Raw genomic sequence first — 13,165 nt, 5'->3', positions numbered from 1 at the left:
TGCCGATCTAGCTGGGCATTCTTGATTCTATGATAACACTGCTGGAGATAAAGAGTCTGGTCACATGATCTCAACAATCAAAATCACAAAAATGGATTACCAGCAGCCTGGTCCATTATCCTCAGAATTGTAGATTTGGCTGCATAGTTCTATATAATTCTTTGAGTTGCTATGGTAACAGTATACCTGTCTACAATTCAGATAAAACACAGATCTATGCTTCAGAATCTATTGGTTCTACAGGCACAGGTAGCCGCCATCCAAAGGAGGTTTAGGAATAGAATGAGCATATCCCCAACTCCCTGAGCAGCACAGGGGCAGCTGTGTAGTACTGTAGAAAAGAGCTAGCCTCGGGAACTACTCTGGAGACAGGGAAACAATGATATTTAAGTCTTTTAACCAGTCCCAGGCTAATGTTTCCATTCATAAAATACAAACTACAATTCTTTCCTAGCTTCTTTCACAGGAAGTAAATAGTTTAAAACTGCTTACAGCCCTTAAGACCTGACTTAATGACTAAGACCATATGCTTTGGAAATCGAGAGGTTTTATCCATGTGTACACTCGTACCATGATGTTGGCCAAGTGCCTCTCTCTTGCAAGCGTCAGTGTCCTTAATTCAATAAACCTCCAAAGATAACCATAGTAGGGGCTGGAGAGATGGCTCAGCCGCTAGGAGCACTTATTCTTGTAGAAGACCCAATTTGATTACCAACATGAGTTTCAGAGAGCAAGTCATGTACATGGTACACATATATAACGTGTGTAGATACGCATACACAGACAATAAAAATAAAGGTAACTGTGAGAGAGGGTTGGGGTTTTCCCTCAGTTCATAGAGCACCTGCTGAGCTCCTATGCAGTATCTCCCACTCCCACTCCCTCTCCCCCTGATCTGGGAGAAACGAAACAGGCCAACATGAAATAGTCAGGAATGTCATTTTTTTCTTTTGGTATTTTCCTGGCAATCAGGCAGGTAGGTGATAATGGCTGTTCGGCTCTCAATGCTACATATTGGACAAACCCTGCTGTTCTCCACTGAATGGCTTCTGCTTTAACATATGATGGTGAGGGAGCTTGCTAATCATGAGCACTGTCACTTCTGGTTCCAAGAGCAGACTTATTTTGTAAAAGTACTACTCTTATCTTCATCTTTATATGAAAAACTGAAGCTTTAGGAAGGCCAAATAGCAGTCAGGAGTCCCATAAATAAAGCCAGTTATGCCAGAACTTGACTCCATATCTACCAAAAAGTTAGCCAGGAGTGTCAGGCTCTACTGCCCAACTTTACTTGTGGACTCTCCCTCTTGGAGAATAATAGTATTATAGAATAGAGGGCTTGCTGGTCTGCAATGCAGAAGACTCATTCTTAAATGTAACTGTGTTTTGAGTAGTCAGTCCACCATGGAGTTATGGGAAGAAAACTAGACAGTGTTCCTGATAAGTGTTGTGTGGCCTTACTATGCTTGCTCAACCTCTGAGACAACTGTTTCCTTTCTAGCAAAATGCAGGAAGTAATGAATGGCAGTCACACATGTTCCTTTTCTAGAAGTCTGCTGAAAGTAACTATAGGGCCTGTGAAATGGGTCAGAGGATCAGGGCTCCTGCTGCAAACCCAGTGGCCTGAGTTTGATCCTTGGGGCCAGGTGGTAGAGAGAGCGGTGACTCACCCACGTTATCTTCTACATGCATACTGTGACAAACATGCGCCCACATACATCTACACACATACAAATATACATGCTTATGTATGTACATACCTATAAGCATGCATGCATACATACATAATTATTTTAAAATTTGTTTTAAGTAGCAAGACCAGCCACCTCTCACATGTCTGCACTGATATTTTGCTCAAAAAAAAAAAAAAAAAATCCATGAACTTATGAACTTGGTGGGTGACCATATTCTACAACTATTCATGTTTAGCACTGGTCTTGTTCAAAAAGCCATAATGAAACTCTTAATGTTTCCCCTCAAGCCATCTTTATGTTGTATTCAGCATTTGTAGGCACAGGAGATGGGGAGGGCATGTATTTCTGGTACCTGGTATGTGACCCTTACTCTCATTGGTTCCTTTCATATGAAGTACACAGCTGTCTTCCGGGCACACCGTGGCTGTGATGGGTATCGACTTCACACTGAGGTACTTCTACAAGGTTCTGATGGACCTCTTACCAGTTTGTAACCAAGATGGTGGCAACAAAATAAGGTAAGCCCTCCAGGGAAACCACTTCCTGTCTACTGCCTAAATGAGTACTAGGTGTGAGCAAATCAGTACTAGGTGTGGACCACGTCAAGACAGGAGATTGTGTTCATGGCCTGGCTATCCTACTAAGGCAGGGTTTTATTGTCTTCTTTCCCCTCCCCTCCCCTCCCCTCCTCTTTCTACATATGTATGCTCACATGCACACATACACACACACACACCTATGCACACACATGCACACACACACACGTAGAGGTCAGAGACTAACTTCAGGTGTCTGAGACAAGCTCCCTTAATTCATGACTGCAAACACCAGGGTACCTGGTCTACGAGCTTTCGAGGATTCTGTTACAGTGAATTAGTTAAATGACTTTGGCTCCCTGCACGCTGCACCGGCCCAAGAGCTCTCTGGATTTGCGAATTTAAGACAGACAGACAGACACACACACACACACACACACACACACACACACACCAGCTAATTTTGATATGCCTTGTCTAGCTCAATGGCTTGGTACTTCTGAACCTCCCCGTGGTTTGCACACACTTCCCTCCAATATTCCTGGCTTAACACCTTGTAAATCTATGTTTTATCTTTGCTGCCCTGTTACCTTCTGGGCACCCCCCACAGGGCTGAATTCCCTCTACACATATTGTTGGATGTTTTCTCTCCTGCACCCAACAATCAATCCGATCCTCCTCCCTCTTAGTCACGGCGAGTCTCCCCTTCTTCCCCTCTCTCTTGGTTCCTTAGCACACAATCTAAAAGTCCCACCCTGTCTCCCTGCTCAGCCAATAGCTATATGGCAATTCTTTATTATCAATCGAAGTCCGCTGGGGCCAGGGACCCTCGAGTCTGGAAGCACAGCCTTTGGGAGCTGAAATAAGACAAAGCATTACAACCAATTCCCAACAAGATTCTGATTACAGATATGTGCTATTGTACTGAGCTTTCCATGAGTCTGGGCAATCACAAGACAAGTGGTTTTCCCCCTGAGCCATCTCCCCAGCCTTCCTTTCTTTCCCTTTTTGAAGGTGCACGCATGTTTATTATTTAGGCAAGCAGACGCAGCACAAAGCAAGAGGAATAGCGTTGGGCCCCAAAGTCTTGTTTCTCTAGGAGTGGGTGATTAGAAGCGCCCCTCAACACTGGCATTGGGAAGACCAGAGGGCACTTTCTCTCAGGCAGCACTTTTGATGTTAACTTAGTCATTAAGCCAATCTTTGCAAAATTTCAGCTGCTTAGACTGCACTTTTACATCTTCCCCAAAAGAGGCTCACAGAACTATGAGACGGTGCCTCCTGAATTTCAAAAGAAAATGTCTGATCAAAGCAAGGGCATTCCCTTGATTCAGTGCAGGCTGCTTTTAAAAATAGCTTCTTAGTTCAGTCTTGTGCTCCCCGCTTCGTGTCACTGTTGAATTTCACATTGGTGTTTAATGGGCGCACTCAGGGATCCTGGCCACTGCTATGGGGAACAAAACAGAGCATAGTCTTGATTAAAGAAGTCTAGTGCTACTTACTACTTAATGTTGCTACCAGTATGCTCATATGTACTGAGTGTCAGATTCTGTTTATGTTTGTGTCTGTAAATACTTGTTACTTCTTTCCTAAAAGAAAGGAAGGAAGGAAGGAAGGAAGGAAGGAAGGAAGGAAGGAAGAAAGAAAGAAAGAAAGAAAGAAAGAAAGAAAGAAAGAAAGAAAGAAAGAAAGAAAGAAAGAAAGAAAGGAAGGAAGAAAGGAAGGAAGGAAGGAAGGAAGGAAGGAAGGAAGGAAGGAAGGAAGGAAGGAAGGAAGGAAGGAAGGAAGGAAGAAAGGAAGAAAGAAAGAAAGAGGAGCTAGCTTCTTCCTTCTAATATCTTTGCTAAAGATTTCATGTTCCTCACACAGTTGGGTTGGGTGGGCACATCCTCCATGACAGTGGTTCACAACCCAGGGGTTGGGACACCTTTGGGAGGTCAAATGACCTTTTCATGGGGTCACCTAAGACCATCAGAAAACACAGATATTTACATTACAATTCATAATAGTAGCAAAATTACAGATGTGAAGTAGCAATGAAAGTAATTTTATGGTTGGGGGATCACCACAACATGAGGAACTGTATTAGTGGGTAGCAGTACTAGGAAGGTGGAGAACTACCACCCTATGAAATGTATAGGTGACCACAGAGCTATGTGTTCTTACCATAACCTGGAGGCCAGATAGCCCATCACCTCCAGAAAAAAATGTGTCCACTTGCCAGTGAGCCTGCCTTTATTTTTCTCCCCAGAAGTCTGGATAAATGCAGTTTAAGGCAGGCATATGTAAGTGTTCTGAAAGCACGGTAGCTGCTCATATGAATAAAAGACATCGCTTGTTTCATACAGGTGCTTCATAATGGAGGACAGAGGCTATCTGGTAGCTCATCCAACCCTCGTTGACCCCAAAGGTCATGCACCTCTGGAGCAGCAACACATTACCCACAAGGTATTCATTGGCCAAGAGGGTCAGTTCCATTCTGTGACAGCCTGGGGTGTGTTAAGTGACATGTGTCTTCTGTCTTGTGGCCTTGTCAGGAGCCCCTGGTAGCAAATGATATCCTGAACCATCCCAACTTTGTGAAGAAGAACTTGTGTAACAGCTTCAGTGATCGGACAGTGCAGAGATCTTACAAATTCAACACTAGCCTGGTGGTAAGCTGTGTGCAAGCGCCTGCTCCTTCGTGGACAGAATAATGCCAATTCATGTTTCATTGCCTTGGAGTCACAGAACTGTGGGCTGGGGGAAGGATTTATCACTCTCACTGTGATAATCATAGGACAAACGGTCAGGATGGGACAGGGACTGTCTGAAGGTCACAGGGTTGGTACTCTGGTTTGATTAATCCACCAACTGTATTAGTTATGGGTCCCTAGAGCAGTGGTTTTCAACCTGTGGGTTGTGACCCCTTTGGAGACTCAAATGACCTTTTCATAGGGGTAGCATATCAGGTATCTTGCATATCAAATATTTACATTACAATTTATAACAGTAGCAAATTATAGTTATGAAGTAGCTATGAAATTAATTTTATGGTGGGGGGGTCACCACAACATGAAGAACTGTATTAGAGGGTAATAGCATTAGGAAAGTTGAGAACCACTGCCCTAAAGGGATAGGATTTCTACAGTGAATATATACAGAAAGAGTAAGGTTTATTAGAACGACTTACACGCTCTGGTCCAGCTAGTCCAATAATGGCTGTCTACCAACCAGAAGGTCCAAGAATCCAGGATCTGTTCAGATCCTGAGGCTGGTTGTCTCAGCTAGTCATTAGTATATTCTGGAATTCCAAAAAAGTACATCCTAACTGCAGTGAAGGAATAGACTTGCTAGTGAAAGCAAAAGGAGAGAGAGAGAGAGAGAGAGAGCTTTCCATGTCCTTCATGAAGATATGGCCCAGAGTCAAAGTGGATCTTCCTACCTCAAAAGATGTGGAGTAAAAGTAGATATCCAGCTTAGAAGTGGATCTTCCCACTTCATATGATTTAATTAAGAAAAAAATCCCTCAGAGGTGTACCTGAGTTTTAATTAATTCCAGATGTAGTCAACTTGATGGCTAAGGCTATTGATCACACCAACCCATCTCTTTGAAGTTTCTGCTGAGGGCTGCTCCTATTCTCTGTACAAATGCCTGTGGTTCTGTGTATTCCTGTCTCCAAGATATGATTTGGCTTCCTGAATCCCAAAAGCTAGCCTACATAAGTCCTCATCACCCATCATGTTAGATGGGGACTTTTCTGGAAATCATCCTGAAAGAGCGGTTATGTTTGTTTCTGTAGCTTAGAGTATTCTTCAGAATTTGAATTGCTGCTAAGTATCTAATATATTCTTTAAATTTTGTGAATGATCTTAGCTAAAAAAGAACAACCCAAGGCCAGCCGGTGGTGGCGCATGCCTTTAATCCCAGCACTTGGGGAGGCAGAGGCAGGTGGATTTCTGAGATTGAGGCCAGCCTGGTCTACAGAGTGAGTTACAGGCCACCAAGGCTACACAGAGAAGCCCTGTCTCAAAAAACAAAAAAAATTAAAAAAATAAAAAAAAAAAAGAACAACCCTGGGTGAGGGGTGCGAGACCTAACATTCAAAAACTCATTCACAGGAAACAAGTTGTTAATTTACATAGGCATTTATGTATCTCAGTCATTAAATGTACAGTATAATTTTGAAGGCTGGAGAGATATGGCTCAGCAGTTAAAAGTACTGGCTGCTCTTCTTGGGTTTGAATTCCCAGCACCTACATGGCAGCTCACAACTGTCTGTAATTCCAATCCTCAAAGATCTAGCACCCCATACAGACATACATATAGCCAAGATATCAGTACATGTAAAATAAAAAGAAATTAATTTCTAAAGAATAAAAAAATAATAATTTGTAATATGCTGGATTAACTTGAATATCTTAAACAAAATATTATGAAGTTGACTGTGAAACACATCTCCCAGCAGGAAGGAGGAGTTTTGAAGTACCACATCCACAGCGCCACCCCGTGGACCTTACTCCACTGAGCATCACTGTTGCAATGCTCGCACAGTGTTTATATGAAAGTCTGGTTCTCTCTATGCATCTAGTTCATTTCTACAATGCCGTGGGGCAGGCAAAGCCACAAGGTTGAAGTGAAAATACTACTGAAAGGCAGGCTTTAGTTGAATGGAAATGAGGATTTCTTTGTTGTTACTTTTTAAGTTGCAGCGTGTGTGGGTGCACAGACATACATAGGACACACAGATAGAGGTTAGAAGACCACTTACAGGAGTCAGTTCTCTCTCTTAGCCATGTTGATCCGCAAGATGGAGCTCAGACTGTCAATTTGGGTTCTAGGTGCCTTCACCCACTGATCTATCTTACAGACCAGGGATAGGTAATTTCTTCTTCTTTTTTTTTTTTAAGATTTATTTATTTTATTTATACGAGTACAGTACTGTAGCTGTCTTCAGACACACCGGAAGAGGGCATTGGATCCATTACAGATGGTTGTGAGCCATCATGTGGTTTTGGGGAATTGAACTGAGGACCTCTGGAAAAGCAGTCAGTGCTCTTAACTGCTAAGCCATCTCTCCAGCCCAGTAGATAATTTCTTAACAGCTGAAGTTTTCTCCCTAAATGACATTGAAGCATTCTTGATAGTGAAGCTGTCTTAGTCAGGGTTTCTATTCCTGAACAAATATTATGACCAAGAAGCAAGTTGGGGAGGAAAGGGTTTATTTGGCTTACACTTCCATACTGCTGTTCATCACCAAGGAAGTCAGATCTGGAACTCAAGCAGGTCAGAAAGCAGGAGCTGATGCAGAGGCCATGGAGGGATTTTCATTACTGGCTTGCTTCCCATGGCTTGCTCAGTCTGCTCTCTTATAGAACCCAAGACTACCAGCCCAGAGATGGTCCCACCCACAAGAGACCTTTCCCCCTTGATCACTAATTGAGAAAATGCCTTACAGTTGGATCTTATGGAGGCATTTCCTCAACTGAAGCTCCTTTCTCTGTGATAACTCCAGCTGTGTCAAGTTGACACAAAAATAGCCAGTACAGAAGCTTTGTGCATAATAAGCCATATCACTGCATGCCCTAGCAGAGAGTGTCTTCCACACTGGACAAAACTCCTCCAGAATCCTCTCTGTGCCACAACCCTGGAATGTGGACTCCTGGTCACCAACATTTTAAGAGATGAATGACATAGACTCTGGTGTGAGTTGGAATAATTTTCCTAGGGTATCTGATACAAATGCAGAAGGATGGTTATAACATGACATTATCATACAGATTTTGAGTTTTTGTGGTGCTCCTAGAAGCTGCCCATCACATTTGCTAGCTATGGAATGAAGAAAAAAGGAGGCTTAGTTCAGTTTCAATGTTGCAGAAGCAGGAAGTCAGTCTTCTCTCAGAGAACCTTTATGTTCTGTATTTTATTCTAGGAAGCAGAAAGGTTTGTTAACCAAAAGAAACAAGTGTGCAGCTTGTAGCTAATTAGGTTTGCTTTTGAAACAAATTTACTACTCTGACAAAAGCAACTGAAAGCCCAAGTGTTCGTTCTGCCATACAGCTCAAGGGTGGCCTCTATCATGCTGGAGAAGTCAAGGACAAAGGAGACTATTATAACTGGCCACACTGCATCCACGATCAAGAGCCCGTGAGCATAGTTGCATCAACATTTTCTGCTATTCCACTCCCATTCCCCTTTGACACAGTCCAGGATCCATCTAGGGAATGGTGGTACCCACAGTGGGTTCTCTCTACTTCAACTAAGTCGAGCTAATTTCCCCACACACTAAGTGATATTAACACTAACCTACAATAATGTTATCTTTTTTTCTTATTATAAAACTAGTAGCTGGAGAGATGGCTCAGCTGTTAAGAACACGTCCTGCTCTGCCAGAGGACCTGGAAGAGTTCAATCCCTAGCACTCCCATGGCTACTCACAGCCATCTGGAACTCTAGTTCCAGGGGACCTGATGCCCTCTTCTGGCCTCTGGAGACACATGCATGGTGCACAGACACAGGCAGGCACTACAGCCATGCACATAAAATTGAAAAAGAAAAAAGCATAATAAAATTAGCTATGAAAATTTATATTTATGTAAGTATAGATGAAAAATAATATATACCAACTATTACATGAAAATTATATGGGACTGATAGAATTACCTGTAATTTTTTTTCTCATCCAAGTGAGGAAAGCAAGGTTTTTAACAAGCAATGCTCCCTAGGCCACTTTTTAAACCAAGAGATGTCTCAGTGGTCATGAGCCCTGGCTGCTCTTCCAGAGGACCTAAATTGGGTTCCCAGCACCCGGGAATCCAACACCCTATTCCAGCCTCCAAAAACACACACATATAAAAGTAAACCTTTTAAAATTACTAAAAAATGTTGAACAGTGGCCATGTGATGCTTTAATAATCACAATCTAAAGTATTCTGTCTTTTCTGCAAGAAGGCTAAGTTGCCAGGTGGTGGTGGCCCACGCCTTTAATCCTAGCAATGGAGAGGCAGAGGCAGGAGGATCTCTGAGTTCAAGGCCAGCCTGTGAGAACAAAGCAAGTTCCAGGACACCCAGGGCTACACTGAGAAACTTTGTCTTAAAACACCAAAGAGGCTGAGGCAAGTCTTTGCACTGCAGTCTTTCCTCTTTTCCACAGGGGGATTTGACGAACCTTGTACATGGCAGCCACTGTTCTAAGTACCGCCTGACAAGAATCCCAGGAACCAACGCATTTGTCGGCATCGTCAATGAGACCTGCGACTCTCTTGCCTTCTGTGCTTGCAGCATGGTGGACCGTCTCTGTCTCAACTGCCACCGGTGGGCTGGATTCTGTTCTTGGACTGTTTAATATTTTGACCAATGCCAAGCATTTGGAGCAGAAGGGGTGGGGATGTGTCCTGGGGAAGGGAAGTCCAGGTTTACAGAAGCCTTTAGATCTGTGCCGTTCCCATGACCCAGTCACCATGGCTGCCGGTTCAGGCCAAATGCTATTTAAATCTTCATCCACGGCCTCACTTTCACCGTCGACTGTAAAACTCACAAAGGATTTTTTTTAAATCTTAATCCCCTGGTGTGTGTATGATATTCTGCTGACATCTACCTCTGACTAGTAATTCTGTTTGCTTTTCAGAATGGAGCAAAATGAATGTGAATGTCCTTGTGAGTGCCCCCTGGAGGTCAATGAGTGTACTGGCAACCTCACCAATGCAGAGAACAGGTAAAAAAAAAAAAGTGATGTGATGTGTGTGTGTGTTTATGTGTGTGCCTGCATGAATTTATATTTGTATGTATGCATATACACATGTACAAATGTATGTACGTGTATAAGCTCCATGTTATTATCATGTTTTCTATAGATTTGTTTTGGGTTAAGAGTGTACAAAAGTGCTTTGTTCTAATGCGGAACCTAGTCAGTAAGCCAGATTTCAAATAATGTCTGCCTTGAGGTTCAAATAAATATGCTGTGAAGTATTAAGAATGCATTGCTATATTAAAGCTGAGGAGATGGTGAGTAAAGTTCCTGTCGTGCAAACATGCGGACTGAGTACAAGTCTCCACAGCCCTGTAAAAGCCAGGCAGTGACATGTGCCTGTAACCCTAACAATCCAGGAAGGGGCAGGAAGATTCCCAAGGGCTTACTGATCAACCAATCTAGCCAGATCATGGTGCTGTAGCTTCAGGTAGGGGTGTGTGTGTGTGTGTGTGTGTGTGTGTACGCGCACATGCATGCGCATATGAGCACATATATTATTTCTATTGTACACAAATATAAACAAATTAAGCAATCCAGTAGTTAACCCAAGGTCTCACTGAGTGGCAAAGCAACCTACACCAAATATAAAAACTCAGATTTGTCTGAGGTTATCAAGGACCTAGGTGTTTGGAATATGGGTGCCATTGACCCTAACCTCCAAACTTGTTTCCTGCATAGAAACCCAAGCTGCGAGGTTCATCAGGAGCCAGTGACATACACGGCTATCGACCCAGGCCTGCAAGATGCCCTGCAGCAGTGTGTCAACAGCAGATGTAACCAGAGGATGGAAAGTGGGTAAGAGACCTCCCTGAAAGCTGGGCGTGGTGGGACATGCCTTTAACGTAGCACTCGGGAGGCAGAGGCAGGGGAATCTGCATGAAGCCAGCCTGATCTACAAAGTGAGTCCAGCATAGCCAGGGCTACTATACAGAGAAACCCTGTATCAAGAACTGACACACACACACACAGACACACGAGAAAGAGAGAGAGAGAGAGAGAGAGAGAGAGAGAGAGAGAGAGAGAGAGAGAGAGACTATCTTGAGATCAGTGCTTAGCAACCCCACTGAGCCTCTGCAGCCAGTGCTTGGTTCCCTATCCTTCATGCTTTAAGGAGATGTCCTTTGTGGGGAGCTAGTATGGTTCTTACACCATGAGCCTTATGTCTCCCAGATGAAATCTTTCATTCCCGCTGGTTACAGGTCTTTGACTTTTGCTCTAGGCTGAGAAGGGCCTCTGCTGTGTGTATGAGGTCCTTTTGTTTCAATAAGCAAAGTGCAAGAGATGTTGCGAGGGATTAGGATCTGCTGGGCTTCCAAACAGGACCCAGCAGCCATCAAGGCTTCTCAGGGAAGTATTGCAGCACTCATTAATGTTTTCCCTTCTCTGAAAACAGATCTGCTCCAGGGCAGTTCTGAGAACTAACAGCCCTGTGTCCCCTGCTGCAGGCTGCTACCGTCTGGGTGTTTTGGACTAGGCATGGGGCAGAGGTGATGGCAGATCTGGAGGAGGGGATGCCCTCCCTCTGCCTCCTGGTTACCATGTGGATCAGGCAAAGCGAGGGCACGGAGGGCATGTCAGCCTCGTCGTTGGTCGGGCTGAGGAAAGGGTCACCCAGGCACTGATTGGCATGGGTTGTCATGCTACATTTAGGAGCAGGTAGCACTGCCACCAGTGTCCTTTTTTAAGAGCCTCACTATGCACGCAGCTCAGGAGACTGGCTGTTAGGAAAGCTCTTTTAAACAGACTGGCTACTCTTCTACTCTTTTCCTGTATTTTTCTATTATTTCTTCCTCTTCCAACAAAAACCAACATAATGACCACTCATGTGGGGCACGTTAGACCATAACCAAGCAACCCTGGGGCCATTGGCCTTTGATCTTCTGAGATGACTTTGAATAAGACCACACTAATTCCCACGTGGAGGTTGTAAGGTAACTCAGAGAATACTTGGCCTTCTCTCATTGTCATGTGGCCGAGAGGCATGCAATAGCCACCCCCGGGTAAAGAACTGCTCTCCCCACTTGACAAGGAAAGGGGCTTGACAGGCAGCCATTCGGAGCAGAAGTAAAGCTGGGGTCCGACTAAAGGCTAACTTACCCGCCCTCCTGCTCATACTGCTTCCTTAAACATTGTCAACCTGCCAGGGACTGTTTCGGTGTGCTGGACTGCGAATGGTGTGTGGTGGACAGTGATGGAAAGACTCACCTGGACAAATCCTACTGTGCGCCCCAGAAAGAATGCTTCGGGGGGATCGTGGGAGCCAAAAGTCCCTATGTTGATGACATGGGAGCCATCGGTATGTTGACTAGTGATCCATGGTGATTTGACTCTTGAATGCAGTTTTCTGCCTGTATCCTGGGACCAAAATTAATCATCCTCTGCCCAACTTCCCTGATTCGTTTGCCCAGTCATCCTTAGTTAAAAAAAAAGCCCAAGGCAGATAATTACCTTCAGAGCTGGCTACACACTCTGTGCCGTGAGCAGCCAACCATGCTGCCAAAGTTTGCAAGCCTGGAATTCATTCCCACGAAGCTGACTTTGAGAAACTCTGGCCTGATTTCCACATGGCTGAACTCGAGTCCGCTTGGATGTGCATCCCAGCTGTCAGAGCACAGGGCCTGCCTGGGGTGTGCTAGTTCATCCCCGAGCCTTCCCTTTCCAAGGTGGGAGGTTTCAGCTACCCACCACTGTTTAGGGCAATGAGGTCAGCAGATGCCAAGGCAGCTTAGGGTTGCTATAGCAGCTTAGGGTATGGACAAAGACACCATATGAAGAGCCCCCTGGGATCAGGTCACCAGTTCTTGAAGATACTACCAAAGAGTCTATTCATCATTGGATTTTTTTTTTCCAGTGTCTTCCCAGAATCAGCAGCATGCCCTTGCTCTTAGCTGGCAAATTTGAGTCACTGTATCTAAGTCACTAGTGAATGTAGACGATTCTCATCTTGGTATACAGTTGTGACCCCATAAACCTATTATGGGTTGAAAAAAAAATGTCAAAATGTTTTTTTAATACACTCAGCCTGCTGAATGTTAAATAACTTAACAGAACAGTTCACTGCAGCGTGCTGGTTTTTTAACCCTTGTGAGCCCAGGGCTGATTGGGAATTGCCATAACCTGCATCAAGAGAATCCCTATCTTCCATGTTACAAGCCCAAGGAGAGTTCAAGATTCCAAAGCCCAAGCCGTTTTTTACTGAATGCTT

At 44.1% G+C, this 13,165-nt stretch overlaps 1 protein-coding gene across 1 annotated transcript in view; it reads left to right on the top strand.

The window, feature by feature from the left end:
• The window catches only part of Cachd1 (cache domain containing 1), a 220,488-nt gene that overhangs the window by 194,462 nt on the left and 12,861 nt on the right, over positions 1-13,165 (top strand). Inside the window, exons 17-23 of the mRNA XM_021160262.3 lie at positions 2,090-2,212; positions 4,579-4,678; positions 4,768-4,884; positions 9,364-9,524; positions 9,838-9,924; positions 10,639-10,755; positions 12,105-12,256. Of these exons, the coding sequence (XP_021015921.1) occupies positions 2,090-2,212; positions 4,579-4,678; positions 4,768-4,884; positions 9,364-9,524; positions 9,838-9,924; positions 10,639-10,755; positions 12,105-12,256 (857 nt within the window). The remainder of the gene's footprint in view (positions 1-2,089; positions 2,213-4,578; positions 4,679-4,767; positions 4,885-9,363; positions 9,525-9,837; positions 9,925-10,638; positions 10,756-12,104; positions 12,257-13,165) is intronic.

Source organism: Mus caroli, unplaced genomic scaffold (assembly GCF_978045245.1).
Source record: "Mus caroli unplaced genomic scaffold, Mus_caroli_1 scaffold_6, whole genome shotgun sequence".
In the NCBI taxonomy this organism is placed as follows: domain Eukaryota; kingdom Metazoa; phylum Chordata; class Mammalia; order Rodentia; family Muridae; genus Mus; species Mus caroli.
The sequence above is the reverse complement of the archived record's forward strand: the minus strand, read 5'-3'. Positions and strand labels throughout refer to the sequence as shown.